Here is a 15,834-nt window from a genome sequence, read left to right on the forward strand (position 1 = left end):
TGTAAAAGGATATATCTAAAGCTTCAAAATTAATTTTATTTCAATGTAGACTGATCTTCAGTACAACTTCGTTAGCCTTTTAACCACATGAAAACTTTGTATGAGGAACAAACCCATAATGATTGGTTCAAAAAGTAAAGGGAGTGGGATATAAATAATTGTAATATTCAATGACAATGTTTTATTACATAATTTGATCTCTCTTTTATGTAAGAGAAGAGTTAACTTCCTATTTCCCCTTCACACCAATGTCTATATATAGAATTGGCACAGTTAGAATTTATATACCAAATATAATAATAAGATGCATAATAGAATTCACAGTATCTGCATGTTTATAAATTGCCGCAACATCACACAGCATGCTAACACATACAAGAGCAAAGGTAGCTTGTTTTTAGCCACTTTAGTATATTTATATTGTTATTGTAAAATAATAAAATCAATTAATATCAACTAAAATGTGCTTCATGAATCAAATGCAGCATAGGACTTACAGATCATAGCATTCTCAAGTCTTCAAAAACACAAGTTGAACAGTATATGATATGACCTGTCAATCCACATAAAACAATGATAATTTTCCTATTATTCATCTTCATGTCCTTTTATTAATTTAAATATCAAAGTGGTAAAAACACCATACAAGGAACCCACTGCTAAGAAACCTTAATTTTACAAGACTTGTAATTCAAACATTTTATTTATTCTTGGGTTTTCCTCAGGATTAGAAGATTCTTATACAACATTCAATTCTTTTATGGAAATTTTGAAATTATATAAAGTTATATTTGAAATATCAAGAAAACCCTCTATTTTATCTCACAGCCAAGAATGAGGCACTCATACAAAACAATAGTTTTCTGTGTTGTGTTCTTTATTGCAAGAGATTTCCAGATCACGAAAGACTCAATTTACACAAATCTTACTTAAAGGAAAGCCTCCAAAAATAAATTTCTAAACATTTATTCTAGAATTTCTTTTGAGTAAAATTACTTACTGTATGCAACAATTTCTTCTGAACAAGCTACCACTATAAATTAAGGTATGTTAGATACATGTAAATGTTAAATTATTTTTTCTACCTGCACAGGACCATCAAAGAAACCTTTATAATATGACAAATGTACATACCTGTGGTAATTTTGGACATATGTAAAATCTGACTTATGTAAAGGTTTGTAGAACTGAAGCCTTACGTAAATTAGGGACTGTCTGTAACGTAGCCATAAAAATGCAACACAGTTTAAGTCTCACTCCAGTACCAAATGTTGAATCAATATCACTGATGTGTTTCCAATAGGATGCAGTGTCTGCACTAGGTGGTGCCATAGGTGCCATGCACATTCCTGAGAAGTGGTTCCCAGGCACAGTGGATATGTACCTCAACTCCCATAACATCATGCACGTTCTGGTTGTTATGGCTGTGTATTCTATGCACCAGGCCACAGTCCGGGACTTGTTGTGGATGGCAAACGTTGACTGCAGAACAGGGCATCAACCCATAGACACATTTGCTGGTTTGCAAGATGCCACAGAGCTATGACTTGTGAAATTTCAGTTGCATGTGTGCTGGTGGATGGAGCTCATACCGAACAGTAATATTATTCTTGATCTTCTCCATACACTACTTTAGCGTCTACCGTCAACAACACTGATAGTTAAAGAAAAAATAATATTTAAAGTCATCTACACTACATACAAGACAAGATGTGTGTAGATGTGGCTACAATTTAACATTCTTCCACTTGTTTTAATATTAATATTTCACTTCATAACTTAAAGCATCAGTCCATAGCATATTTCTACACACTCTGAACTGGTCAATGTGCAGACACACACCACTAATGAACATTATGTCACCAAGTTTTCAGTCCTCATTCCTTAAGCCTTCTGCCAACTTATATGAAGGCTCACTGTCTTCCACTATGGACCATGTCCAATCTCTTCTAAACTGTTGAATCATCTTGGCTCAGCACTTTCCACCAGTAATTTACTGTTCATAGAGCTTCTGAGTCATTTCAGCCGATCACTGGCTAACTTATTTGCCAGAACACAAACTTTAGACTATGATAGTGCTACAGTATATAAAGAGTAGTGGCAGTTCACAGACTCAGAATCTTAAAATAATCAATAAATTCTCTGAAATTATGGTAATATTTTACAATTAAAATAAGATGATCTTCAAATCTACTTCAACAAGAATTTCTAGCTAATACAAAACACAACAAACTAACTAAATCCATGGGGCAGAGTTGTTCTCAAGAAATTTATAGTATGTATGTCTAGTAAAGAAATTCTCTACCTTATATGGAACCCAAACGTTCATTACCATGTTCACAAGAGCCTACCACAGGTCCCTATCACGAGCTAAATAAATCCATCCCTATTTCCCTAACATCCATTTAATATTGTCCCTGATCTTCCGAGTGATCTCTTCCTTTCAGCTTTTCCAACTGTGTACACATTTCTTATCTCCACCATGCATGCTACATGCCCTTGATTAAATAATCTTAATAATATTTGGAAAGAGTTATTACATCATGCATGTAGAAATAAACATTAATTACAAAATTTAAACCATAATTATTATGGCTGTAATGATTATATACAAATAAGTGCATTACACAGAGATGCTGATATAATAAATACACAGACATCTAAATATTATTAAATTTTATTCTCACCTTCGCTAATATAATTGTATCCAGATAAAAACATTAGATATTTTCCTGTTGAGTAGAGGACGGTAATTGCCTTGTAAGCCGATGCATGCACACAGAACCAATTTGAACACAGGCAGTTATAGACATTCCATTGGTTAACTAAATTATATAAACATACTCCACATAGGTAAACTGTCTCATTTAGTATTACAATCAGTATAACAACTAAAAATTTTGATTAACTTGTAAGTATGATTTGGACATTAAAATAATAGAATGTTCTGATCAGTTGTTAGGTAGTTTTATGCTATAATCAGTTATGTATTTTTTTATGTTCTTATTTATGCAAAGAACATCTTATGGGCCTCTCCATCCCTGTCTGTTGCATTTTTTGCAACAATGGAATCCAATGGTTTCCATTGTTGCAGAAGCCACCTGGAACAATAACCTACATGATCTGCTGTGAAGAACACCTTTGTAATACCAGCATACTCCAATGAGTACAAATCCTGTAACTCTTTTTCTGGGTGTCAGTCTGTTAATGTCATTGCCCTCAAGTAAAATGAATGTCTGAAGAGCACTGTGATTATACAATTCCAGGGCAAGAACATTCATGTTAACTGTTAGCCCAACTAACATGGTTAACATAAATGCTACACCGCTGTACACTTCATTTGATAATTATATAAGATTTAAAATCAGTTTCATTTGGATATGCAATGTAAGTCTCATGTTTTATTTAACACAGCAGTCACATTCACAAATCAATGACAGGTTGCATTTCTTCGGTAGATCAGAAGATCAGGGCAAGGGGAGAAGAGGAAGAAGAAAAGGATACACAGACAAAGTAAAAAGAAGTAGATATATTAACTCCATTTTTACTTTGAAAAAGTAGACAATATCTTTATTACAGAACTATAACTAGTCAGTTAACATACTTACTCCTAGATTTCAACGCTGCTAGTACCATATCCTGACACTGGACCCTATCCTAAGCAAGTCCAGTTCATTCACATCTCCACAGATTATTCCTCTATAACTAATTTTATATTACCATATTTTCTTTATAGTTTAATTCTACTTAAACTATTACATTTAAAATGATCTGAAAATGTTATCAGTATAATATACAATAGTCTTATAAGTTTATAATTTAACAATACAGGTAGTCCTCGATTTACGCCGGGGATGCGTTCCTAGACGAACCGGCGTAAACGGAATCGAAGTAAATTGAAACTCTTTTATAATGTAAATCAATGGGAAGTCAATGACATGCGTTCCCAGCACCCAAACATTGACGAGTAATATAATGGCATTATATTTAAAGCTCTGAAATAACGTAAATAAAATTAAAGGAATTTAAAAAATATATTTTATATACTTACAATCGGCAATTCGTTGCTCCCAGCGATTGACTGCTATTCTTTCATGTGACTGATGTGTATACAGTCATCTCTACTGTTATGAGATAGTTGCATTCATGTAAGACGCCGAACTATAGAAAATCGCGTAGTAAAAATAACCCCGGTACCTCCGCAAAGATTAAATTAGTCCTTTTAAAGTTTAAAGCGCCAGGAATGAAACTGCATAAGACCAAACTCGCATATGCAAAAGTTTGTATTTCACAAACAGCTTTTACCGATTCATCGATCTCATTGGAGCAAATTCGTGTTAACGAAACACACGTAATTGCAGAGATGACTGTATTTATAATTTTTATTCAAAATCAGAGATGTAAGAATTATGATTTAGTATAAGAATCAGTACGAGATACATTGTAATACGTTATAAATAATAGTCATTTTTTTCACTTTTTGATTTGCTGGTTTCTAAATCGGTGCAAATCGAGGGCTACCTGTACATCCCTCAGCCCCACACAATGGTACCAATGAGAAAGTGGCATAAAGAAGTTAATCATCCCAGATTATAACTGTACAGAATGGCTGTCTTCTGGGTTGTAGCACCATGTAGTGTCCTTTTCAGGACACAACCAGGCCCAGGCCAATTCTTATTCCCACTCTCCTTGTTTTTCCTTACCAAGTCCACCTAACTAACTAACTAGATGGCTTACCGAACCCGAAGGTTCATCACCGAATTAACCAAATTCCTCCACCGGACCCTGTCCTGGGCCAACAAAATCCAGTTTCCTTCAACTCCTATCTCCCATAGATCCTGCCTGAGATTATCCTCCCATCTACGTCAAGATCTCCCCAGCGGTCTCTTCCCTTCAGGTTTTCCAACCAGTACCCGGTGCACACCTCTTGTCCCATCCACCTACCTCCCTTATGTCCAATGATCAACCTGATACACCTCGATCTGCCCTTATAAGAGCTGCTTTCTTAGATCTCCCTGTCTCTTGTGTTCTTACCCCTCCTGCTGGCCTGCTCCTATTGACTGTCAGTTCCTATAACTCAGACCAATTCCATGTGCACAGCTTACTCATTGCCCTGATAACTGAGGCAGCAAAGACCAATGAAACATTGGTAAACTTGTACCAGACTACACGGTGACACAACCCAGAAGACAGTCATCATCAGACTCACTGCCATGAAACCCTCAAATCCTACTTGTACATATTTAAACATTCCACTAATGATTGTCTTAAATTCACATTTCTGAGGTTATTACTAAACACAACTAATTATATAATTTTTTTTATTTTTCTTTGATGTCAGACTCAATAAAGAGGAAGCAACTAACAAAGCACTGTTATCTCAGGACAGTTTCTCGTTACCAAAATCCTCTGTCCTCTATCAGTTTTAGACATTTCCTGTCTGTCATCTACTGCCATAAATTCAAAGCCAAAAACCACAGTTCTTAAGTATGAAAACTAAAGAATTTAAATTTTTAATATCTTTTGTCCTTTAGTCATGTTTGTAGGATACTCGGAGCTTTCTTAATTCTTAACAGGTCAGAGATAAAACATGATGACACTAAGTAACTTGGACAGTTATATGACAATTCTCCTGGTACATATGGCATTCATGGTTTCATGTTACGCAAGAACACCGTCCTTCAACCTAAGTTATGAGTAACATATTCTCATCCTGAAGCCAATACATCTGAGATTAAGCACGAAGGATTCACCTTGAACTCACAGGACTGCCAACAAGGTAAACTGAAAGCCACATTTTTTTCATATCGGAAACCAAACTGCCATCAAAGGGTACAAGAAATGACCATGTGTTTGAAATACTGTCTTCTGTACATTATAATGTGTTTGGAAAGCAATATTTCACAGCTGTGACCGAGATGCAGATTATAAATATTATGAACTGTAATGAGGAATTCAAATAAGTTTTCAAACTGAACACGTGTTGATTAATACGAAAAATGATAAATCTTTCTGCTATGAATATGTTACTAAACACAGTAAAAGATCTCTGTAAAGAAATGTATGATGACATTTCAGGGTCCTAAAATTTATTATAAATTTAAAATAATTTATTTTTCCATTAACAAATCTTGTACATCAAAGCTCACTGAGTGTATAATTTGTACATCAATAAAAATAGAAACAAAAAGAAATAATAATAATACTAAAAACTATATTAAATATATGCAACCCTGATATTACAAGAGACCGACTCATAGATCAGTGAAGTACTGGGTTATATTGTCGTTAGCCACAACTAAATTGTTTCCATAAAGTCATCTGTTTGTAGGACTACTAATGTTGTATGTGGAATTAATTATACCTTAAAGGTTTGATGAATAAAAAATCTTCAATAATAAAGAAATAATAAATAAACCTTTATTGACTGTGAATCGCAGCTTACACAAGATTCAGCTGATCGCGTTGTACAAGCACAACATTAAACCATTAACTCTGGAGGACTTCTTCACATATGATAATGATTGATATGGTCTGATAGAATAAATATATACCTTGAACTACAAAATCTGATTTAGAACTTTAGACCTGGTCTGACCTATGAGGCAGTCTCATGATATGGTCTCCTGTCTTCACATCACACCAAGGCCCAAGTATATTAATCAGTATTTCATAAATTAACACAATGGTGCAGACTGGTCAAGAAATTTCCTTCTTTTTACAGAACATGAAGATTCATTACCAAGTTCACAAAAGCCCACCATTGGAGTTAATCCTCAACATGTTAAATCCAATTCACAGCCTCACAACCTATTCATCTAATATTCATTTTAATACAATTTCAAGATATCACAGGCTCTATCTTCTCTCACGGTTTTCCAACCAGTGTGTATGTATACAAAATAGAGTGACTTGTATAATTGTGGAATTCAAAGTTAAGAAGCCACTACAAATTGCTTTCCTTGACAGACATGCAGAGCATTTTTAACAATAAATCATTAGGAAGTTATAAAAGAATTACTTTTTACTTTACTTATAAAAGAGTGTATTATTCTTAATTAACTTTCTGCATGTGATGTATGTCTTTTAAAATGCCACTGGCTTCTGTTTACGAAAAATGTAATCACCATGAAGAAATTCAAAATATTTTCCTTAAAACTGAAAAAGAATATAAATTCTGTCTTCATGAGAGGTTCATTTCTGTTGGAACATATTTTGTGAATTGTACTGAGGAAGTAAATTTTTTGTTAAAAGTCATGAATGTGTGTCTGAGAGGTGGTGCTGGGGAAATTTGTAACAGAAAAATGTGTGAATTTTTTCACATTGAAATAGTTGTGCTCATTTTAACTGAATCACTGAAACAACAGATGAACATATGTCTGGTAATAAAGAGTGAATTTTTATTATATCTAAATTATGCTTGAAAACAGAGTGTATCACTATTACTTTTATTATATATTACATTAAAAAAATTCTTAATTATGTAAATACTGTACTTTCATAAGTTTGTTGACAACCACAGTTGGATATTGGTTATCTAAAGGATTGGAATATAAAAGTGTAATTAAAAATATAAAATTCATGAAACATTTTGACACTAATATTTTAATGGGTATAACAGATAAATGTTTTGAGTGTTCATAGTATTTTATACCAGACTCTGAATAATGCAGTGCTGTTAAAACCTTTGCAAAATGTCTATTCATATTGTTAATCCTTGTTGGTATTCACATTTGTTCTTGGAACCCTGTTTGATTTATAAACTGTAAAATCAGTTATTCACAGAGCTAAATGTAAACATTTATCACTGCCACAAGAGACTGGAGAGATAGTGAGGGGAGATGAGGTTGCAGCATCTATTGGTTTTCTGCAATTTACATTAAAATAAATATTAAATGCAACCTTACCCACTAATCTTTGCTCTGTTTCGGAGATGTGACTTATATTGGTAAGTTCTGAGTGTAATAATTTTGATAAACATGTGTCTGGATGAAAATGGCATATCGTGATCATCCACTAATCCCTACAATTTTTATTAGACCTCCACACCCTCATATAATGCGAAAACTACAGGCATGCTGTGTCCAATTTACATATTTAACCTTCTTAACCCATTAATGGACTTCAATTATTTCTACTACTTTGACTACTTTTAAAGATCGGCTCCATCTCCATCTTTAGCTAAGATCTGTACGGCTCACTAGACAAATCCAATCTTCAATCAGAGGGGTTTTGGGGGGGTTTCTCCTCAGTCCGTCCAGTCATATACAAGGACAGTCCTTACATTAGGCCATAACTGCTTCCAGATTTGTTCCAAGTCACCGTTCATTAATCAGCCCATCATTTGGTGCTATATAGTATGAGATACTTACAGTTAAATAAACAACAAATAAAGATATAAACCACCACTGGCTTTATATAATGGGTCTTATAGAATAGGTCCTTCTTTAGGAGGATTTTTGGTTTTCACAGCGACAAGTACAAAGATGGCTGTATTCTGAGTTGTAGTGCCATGTAGTCTGGTAGAAGTTACTCATCACCCTAATGATGGTGGCAGCAAGGACCTCTGAAATGTTGGTAAACTTCTACCAGACTACATGTTGCTACCCACAACTCAGAAAATAGCCATCTTTGTCTAGGTTCTTCTTTTACCTGAAGACGGAGACAGGGCCAATCTCTGAAACATAGTAAACTTCAGAATTTGTAATTATATCTGGTGTCATTTAAATAACAGACAATGGATAATGTCCAAATAAATCATAATAATACTAATACACCAGTATCACAAACTTCAGAATGTTTGTATAAATAGCCTTTTAGATGACAGAAGAAAAATCTGTCCACACTCATACAAGCATTTTCAGCAGAATCTCTATGAGATCCTGCAACATGCGAGAATGTGACAAACTTATATCACCGCGCATTGAGAAGCTGTAACTGAATTTTAAAACATAACATTAAAAAAGGAGATAATTATCCATGGCATGCAAATTACTAATTCATAAATAAAGAAACACTTAACAGGGCAAGAATCCATATAGATAACTCAATATGGACATTAATGCCAAATTAAACGAATTTCCTGTTTGAGCTTCCAAACAATTCTGACACATATCCCTACAACTCTTCAGATTGTCTATAATTTTACATAATCCTGTACTTTCTAAAACACTGCAAACTTGTGGGTACTTCTACACCAGGTGTTCTTAACCCACAGCCTGCCAATGTTTTTTTTATAGCTAGTGTTCATTTTTGTAATATTGAAACACCTATAAAATAAAAAAATACTGTTTACATGAAATTGTTACTGTAACATCCTTACACCAGGTTTGTTTGCTTACCTTTACGTTAATCCAACAGCAAAGCCAACTACCAACAGTTTTATGTAACTAGCTAACTGATGGTATGACATACAGTACAGCCATTTCTCCTCCTATAACATAATAGTTGTGTTCCTGGAAAACACCTCATTATGGTAAAATTGTGTTAATAGAAACTGCTGGTTCAATTGGAATTTAAGGGTTAGGGGTAGAGAGTTTGGTTTCACCATCATAAATGTAATTTTTCTACAGTTGTTAATCATATTATTAATTTGAATGCATTACTTCTGCATAATAAATTTGTACATCCGCATTTATGGTTTTTTCTTTGAATTTGATTTAATCTGATCACATTGTATCCACCATATACCAGCATTATTAAAAACAGCTTTCTCTTATAAATCAACTGCATTATAGCCAACTCACATTATGAAAACATGTTACAGAAGAAATGACTGTACTTGTTCTTTGTGTTGTTATGTTTGCCCACCTTACACACTTAGGCCTTGTCTTTCTGTTTCTTTATTAATTGAACAATGTGTAAAGACACATGCTGCCTGTTGAGAGTTTTATCTCCTTTCATCCCAGGCATAAATGGACTCTACAAGAGGTTATGGGCCCAGGGCACAGGACAACATTTAAGTAAGTGTTCTAGTGATTATTTTATAGTGAACTCCTTTTTCTACTGAGTGAAATATAAATAAGATGCATTTAAATTAGTTTTAATGACTTCGCATGCATAACACTTAGTGCCAGAATTATTATAAATTCTTGTTAACAGTAGAGTTAATAAGTGTTTACAGTTGGTAATAAGAATGTTTACCTCTGGAACAATATACATATACACAAATATAGTGTGAGCATCTACAATGATCCTATTAACATCTCAACTGACCGCATGTATACCATTTCCAATGGAAAGACTGGAAGGAATGGGCAACTATAACTGAAAGTTTGTGATGGAAATGTGCCTCATACATGAAGATTTGTGGGACTGTGTTGTAGGGAATAGTGCCTGATGCCAAAAGGGAAGCTACAGCAAGGGCCAAAAATTCATTTTTTGGTAAAGGCAACAACATACGCTCATATGCAGGCAGTGATCACATCCAAGGAAGCATGGAGTAACCTACGAATTTCAGAAACAATCCAAAAACGATTATGGAAGCCTTTAGTCAACCTTCATCATCCAAGCAACACAGCTTATGTGTGGTCCAGCTTATTGTGCATTGCAATAGCTACTGCTAAACTGTTAAACTTAAACTAAGTCCAATCAGAAATCCCACAATATGGGGATTTAAGGTCCCTATTCCTGTATGATGAAGATTAAAGGATTACTGTACCAGTCTTGATAATCTAAGAATGTATTCACGTCTTGTAATGCCAAAATATCATTGTTTATTTGGAAAGGCATATAAAAGAACTATGTGAACTAGCTCATATCACAAGCTGAATTTACACATTTCCTTAAATTACCACGAGTTGGAATTTTACTTGAAATAACAAATTTCCATTTATAGCACATTTGGGGAAAAACTGAGAGTATCTTTGGGTTTATCTGATTCAACTTTTATCTGAAGACATCCAGAATGTGAGTAAAATGCACATTGTAATGTATTCATGTGCTTGGTGAGCAAATAGGAAATTGTGAATTTTGTAATTTAAAATTTCAACTGCTGTTTGGTGAGATTTTCAATAAAACTCATCAACAATTATCTTATAATTAATTTAAACTACTGTTTACAGTGTACAGTGTCCTAGAGCATTATATTGTTTCCCACTACATATAGGCTTGGTTAATTAACTGGTTTGGAAAAAATCTAATAAACACTGTGACAGCAGAATCTAAGGTTCAATATCCTCAACACCAAAGCCCACTAATGGACACAGTCTTGAGCCAGTTCCCACTCATACTTTTGTCACAACCCACCTATACCCTATGTTATTCTCCCATATCTTTCTCCGTCTTTCACGTGAACATTGTGCAATGCCCAGTCAATCATACACTCTTAGATTTCATTATCCCAACAAAAATTTCTAAATATTATTTTCTAGCCAGCTTTCCTTTCTTTCTCAAACTAATTCTCATAGTTTTGTAGTTTCACACAAAGGAACAAACTTTCAACAAACTTGCAAATCTCTATATAAACAATTACTTAATTAAGATCTGTACAAGTATGAAATACCACATTTACTCACATACCTGCAGTTACTGCGTAAGTGGCAAACCTGACTGATGAGGGGCATAGACCAAATAATTGCTTCATCTTTACTCTAACACAATGGTTATCTACATTTGCATTGCAGTCTCTCTTCTGCTTCTACTCCTCTCACTGGACTCATGGATGGACTGTGTGCTAAAAATATCCTTTACCAAACTTTGTAATAGAAAATGTAATAATACTGCAGTGACAAATGTAAAATGTTATTTCCACACACCAGAGGACACTTTACCTTTATTAAGCTTCACTCATGTCCCTTTCCTACTTCTTGTTTTTTCAATAAAAAACTATAAAATATGCTAGCAATAAACACCATGCTTAATATAGCAACTTCTGAAAGACTGGTAATACTTGACCCTAAGTGGGATAAAAAGGACAATTTAAGATACTGTGTCAAGAGAACGTTTGTAACTTACACAGGTTACTTTATATTGCTGAAGTAGTCGGATCAAGAAGGTTGTGATAGGCTGGACATGTGGTTCATATAAGGGCAATAAAACATGTATTCAAAATTCTGGTGGGGAAATATTTTCGAATATGGCAGTGTATGAGTTCTGTTACTAAATTACTTTATCATTACTGTAATTTTATTAATGAACCTGTGCCAAATGGATGTTTACCGAGTGGTTCTTCACTGGATCATCTGAAGTGTGTTTCATACTTTTTGGAAACAGAATTTTTAAATTAAATTATGAAAAAAGTGTGTTGAAGAATATAATCCCACAATTATCAGTACATTTTACTTAAATGGAATACTAAAAACTCTGTCTCCTTCAGTAAATTTCCCATAGCAGAATTAACTCTTTGAGGTCCATTTATTTTGACACAAATAACCAATCACAACAAATTAATTATGTTATAATTTTTAAAATGCTAAACTGAGTTTGACTGATGATTTCTCTTGAACTATATTTAAGCACATGATAAATCAATTTAAGATTAAGCAAATTCAACCTTCAAACTTCTTTGTACATGAAGCCTTACATAGTAAATTCTAAAAGGCTTACAATGAAGGTAAGAAGACTTGATTTGTGACACAATGATGGGTTTCTAAATGCTTAATACGTGTTAAGCATTCAATCCTGTTCACTGATTTGCAGTTTATAATTTATACTGTATTACAAAGCTCAGTATTCAGGAATGCTAATAGTTTCTCTTATTACAAGTGTGATAACCTTTATAATATCACTTAAACACTAATACCATTAGTATATATAATTACAATACACAACATTTAAATTGACAACATAACTAAAATTGGATTTGTACTGTGGACAAACTGGATATGAGCAAGTGAACCTTTAGTAGTCCAATATTTTCACTGTTTATATACATAATTACAATACGCAGTACATGAAATACTGTACAACTTACCAAAACTGGATCTATGTTGTGGGCTTTGCTTATGGACAGGTGAACCTTTGGCAATCCATGCATTCAAATTAATACAATAAGAATATAATTTAAAACTGCAGAAAGCTATAATAAATGGACATTGAAAGTAAATTCAGAATTTTTTAACTTATAGTGTCCTATATACTACATTTAGAAGAATGTAAATTACAAGTTGCACTGAAAGAGTATCAGTACTGGAATTTCACCAAAATAATAATTTAAAGAGTTCCATACAATACAACCTTTCCCAAAGAAAGACATGTAGTAAAGAAAGCTCCATACATTTTACATTAACAGTGACTGAACTTTTTGGGAATCACAGTCTACTGCAAATTTTTAAATATGCATACAAAATGATAAATTTGAATTAAACTGAGTTGTGCACAGAAAAAGGACTCAGAACTATAAAATTTATGTAGGAGGAATATTTTATATTAAGTCTGAAGACAACTGGATTCACTTAGTGGAGTTGCAACACATAGCATATAAAAAGGAACCAATCAGCTCATTTTTAAAACTTCCACAATTTTTTTTAAAAAAGTGTTCAATACGTAAATTTATTCTTAACTAATTAAAAAGCATATTTTGAAATACACTCAAACGTTCTAAACATACAAATTAAAAAGTACCATTGTGGTTATACTTTCATTTTAATTTTGTAGAAACCATTATTACATTTCATGTCAAGGACTTTTGCTGAATACATACACAATTTTATGCAGAAAATTTGAAGGGAAGAGACCTGCAAAAATTATATTAAAACGGATCTTAAAGAAATAGGGTTTTGTATGTGGATCAGATTCATCTAGCACCAGTCTAAGGTCCAGTAGTGACCTCCTGTAACAAGTCCATAATGTTTTGAATACCCAAAAAAAGTGTGGAATTTAATATATGGGCTATTAGTTTTTCAAGGACTCTGCTGCATGGAGTGAGTTAGAACATTTATTCACATACATAAAAGTATTTGGAACATATACAGTATACCTAATCAATTAATGATGTGACTTTCCATGAAAAGCCTACTTTCTGAAATTTTGGAATCATCCTAATGTCAATATTTATAATGATGCATTCTTTCCAGAGCACTTGGAAAACTAAACCCAATCATCAACAACTGACTGTCCATTTAAAAATTCCAAATGCATAATGTTCATACCAAGTTTCATGAAAACTGGTGAAATGGTAAGTTCAAAGAGGGAAACAAAAACAGACACACACACAAAACAGCAACAAGTTTGCCATGATTCAAGTTGATATATTTGAGAGTAAATGTTAAACATCTATTAAACATCTCACTTGTCATCCAAAATCAAATTGTGTTTAACATTTTGCCCTTAATATATTCTCCTGAAAAGCGCATTAAACGGCACAGTTAAATGATAAATAAACTGTACATATAGTTTATTATGAATTACTAAAAGTACACAGCCAGCAATATACCGCTTTTAGGATCATATAAACTTCATGTGGCTAAAAAGACGGCTGTCTTCTGGGATGACGTACCAAGTTATCTGGTAGATATTAAATGACAGTTCATCATCATGATGATGGAGGCAATAAGCTCCTTTCAAACATCAATAAACATTTATCAAACTACATGGAGCAAGACCCCAACGTCTTGATACTCCTCACCATGAAAACCTCAAACCTGATCTATTATGACAATTAATCATGCTATAGTGCATTCACACCATCATCAGGTTATAAAGTGTCTCTCTGCTACATGTAAATGCTAAAATTTATAGATATGTCCCTGAAACTTCATTGTAGAGGAGGAAGTGTTTGAACCTGTAACTAACCATTCCCTTACATATGGTTCTATTCAATACAGTTCTCATGTTCCACAGTGTATGTGTCATAAATTCATTATGATGACTGTCATTATAATAGGATCAAAGTCTTTTCCAGTTATAACAAGTAATAATATGAGACAACGTTTGACTATCTTCCTCTTCCAGTTGGTTGACTGATTATTAGTTATAATTTCATAGTCTTACTCCTGCCTACAAATAAAATTCATAGAAAATTTCATATGCTCAAATTTGGAACATGATTTCAAATCACAACAAATCATTACAAGAAACTAAATTCTTCAGAGGATCATGGTGATAACTTAAATTTACACACTTTATATTCATGTACACAGATATAAAGAATAATTCTGTTTATTTAAGTTATAGGACTGTGATTTACATCAAACAACCAATAACACATTCATAAGGATGGCCTTGTCACAAATTAAGTGCAGAGAAACTATAATTTTAATGGCTAAATGAAGTGATTTCTAGAGTCAGATATTACACCTTTACACAATCTTTACAAATTTTCTGACAAATAATTCTCTCTTTTGTGTCTGAACATAATTAACCTAGAACAAGAATAATTGTTATAGCAAAATCACTAAATATAAGAGATGAAACAGTTATGTGACATCAATTGGTTATGAGCTTACCAGAAGTGGCATGTCACTTGGTTCTTTCCTCCTTCTAAAGAGGATTCTCCGATTCAGCAGTATAGCTCTTGACTCGTGAAAACCAGTAGGGTGGATACCGGTTTCCTGGAAGATCAAACACTGTGGTGGTTTCCTGACCACTGCGGAACTTGGTAAAAATTGAATAGCGCTGCCATACCAACTGTGCATGGATGCGATTTCGGTACGTCACAATTTGCAGCTCCTGAATAAACAATATACCAAAATGTTTATAAAAGAACACTTTGCTTGCTATAAGACATTAGATAAATACCTCCAATGAGAATATTCACTGGCTTTTCATGATAAACATGCTTCACCCAACTTCATGTTTTCCCCCACACAAAGACTGAAAAATTAGTGGTCTAATTCTGTCCACAATTTCCACCAGTGTAAAATGAAAGACATCTAACAAACTTAACCAGAAACT

The 15,834-nt window shown here is 33.5% G+C and overlaps 2 protein-coding genes across 6 annotated transcripts in view; one reads left to right on the forward strand and one right to left on the reverse strand.

The window, feature by feature from the left end:
- The window catches only part of LOC110839662 (progestin and adipoQ receptor family member 4), a 36,677-nt gene extending 25,516 nt beyond the window's left edge, over positions 1 to 11,161 (forward strand). Inside the window, exons 5-6 of one of the 3 annotated variants that reach the window (XR_015537781.1) lie at positions 1,304 to 5,779; positions 6,725 to 11,161. Coding sequence is in view for 1 of the 3 variants with exons in the window: in XM_022084065.2 (XP_021939757.1) it covers positions 1,304 to 1,546 (243 nt within the window). In the remaining 2 variants the exon portion in view is untranslated. Of the gene's footprint in view, positions 1 to 1,303 lie in introns of all 3 variants that reach the window. The other 2 variants (XR_015537780.1, XM_022084065.2) reach the window with 2 other exon arrangements.
- LOC110839660 (F-box only protein 9) overlaps positions 1 to 15,834 on the reverse strand; it is a 28,142-nt gene that overhangs the window by 4,060 nt on the left and 8,248 nt on the right. Inside the window, exons 9-10 of one of the 3 annotated variants that reach the window (XM_022084063.2) lie at positions 15,387 to 15,609; positions 12,336 to 14,937 (exon numbers count right to left, since the gene is read on the reverse strand). In XM_022084063.2, coding sequence (XP_021939755.1) covers positions 15,421 to 15,609 — 189 coding nt within the window. In that variant the 3' untranslated portion in view covers positions 12,336 to 14,937; positions 15,387 to 15,420. Of the gene's footprint in view, positions 1 to 12,335; positions 15,610 to 15,834 lie in introns of those variants that run through there. The other 2 variants (XR_015537779.1, XM_022084062.2) reach the window with 2 other exon arrangements.

This window comes from Zootermopsis nevadensis, unplaced genomic scaffold (genome assembly GCF_977971745.1).
Source record: "Zootermopsis nevadensis isolate Lab colony 2312 unplaced genomic scaffold, Znev_1.0 Znev_ptg000030l, whole genome shotgun sequence".
In the NCBI taxonomy this organism is placed as follows: Eukaryota; Metazoa; Arthropoda; class Insecta; order Blattodea; family Termopsidae; genus Zootermopsis; species Zootermopsis nevadensis.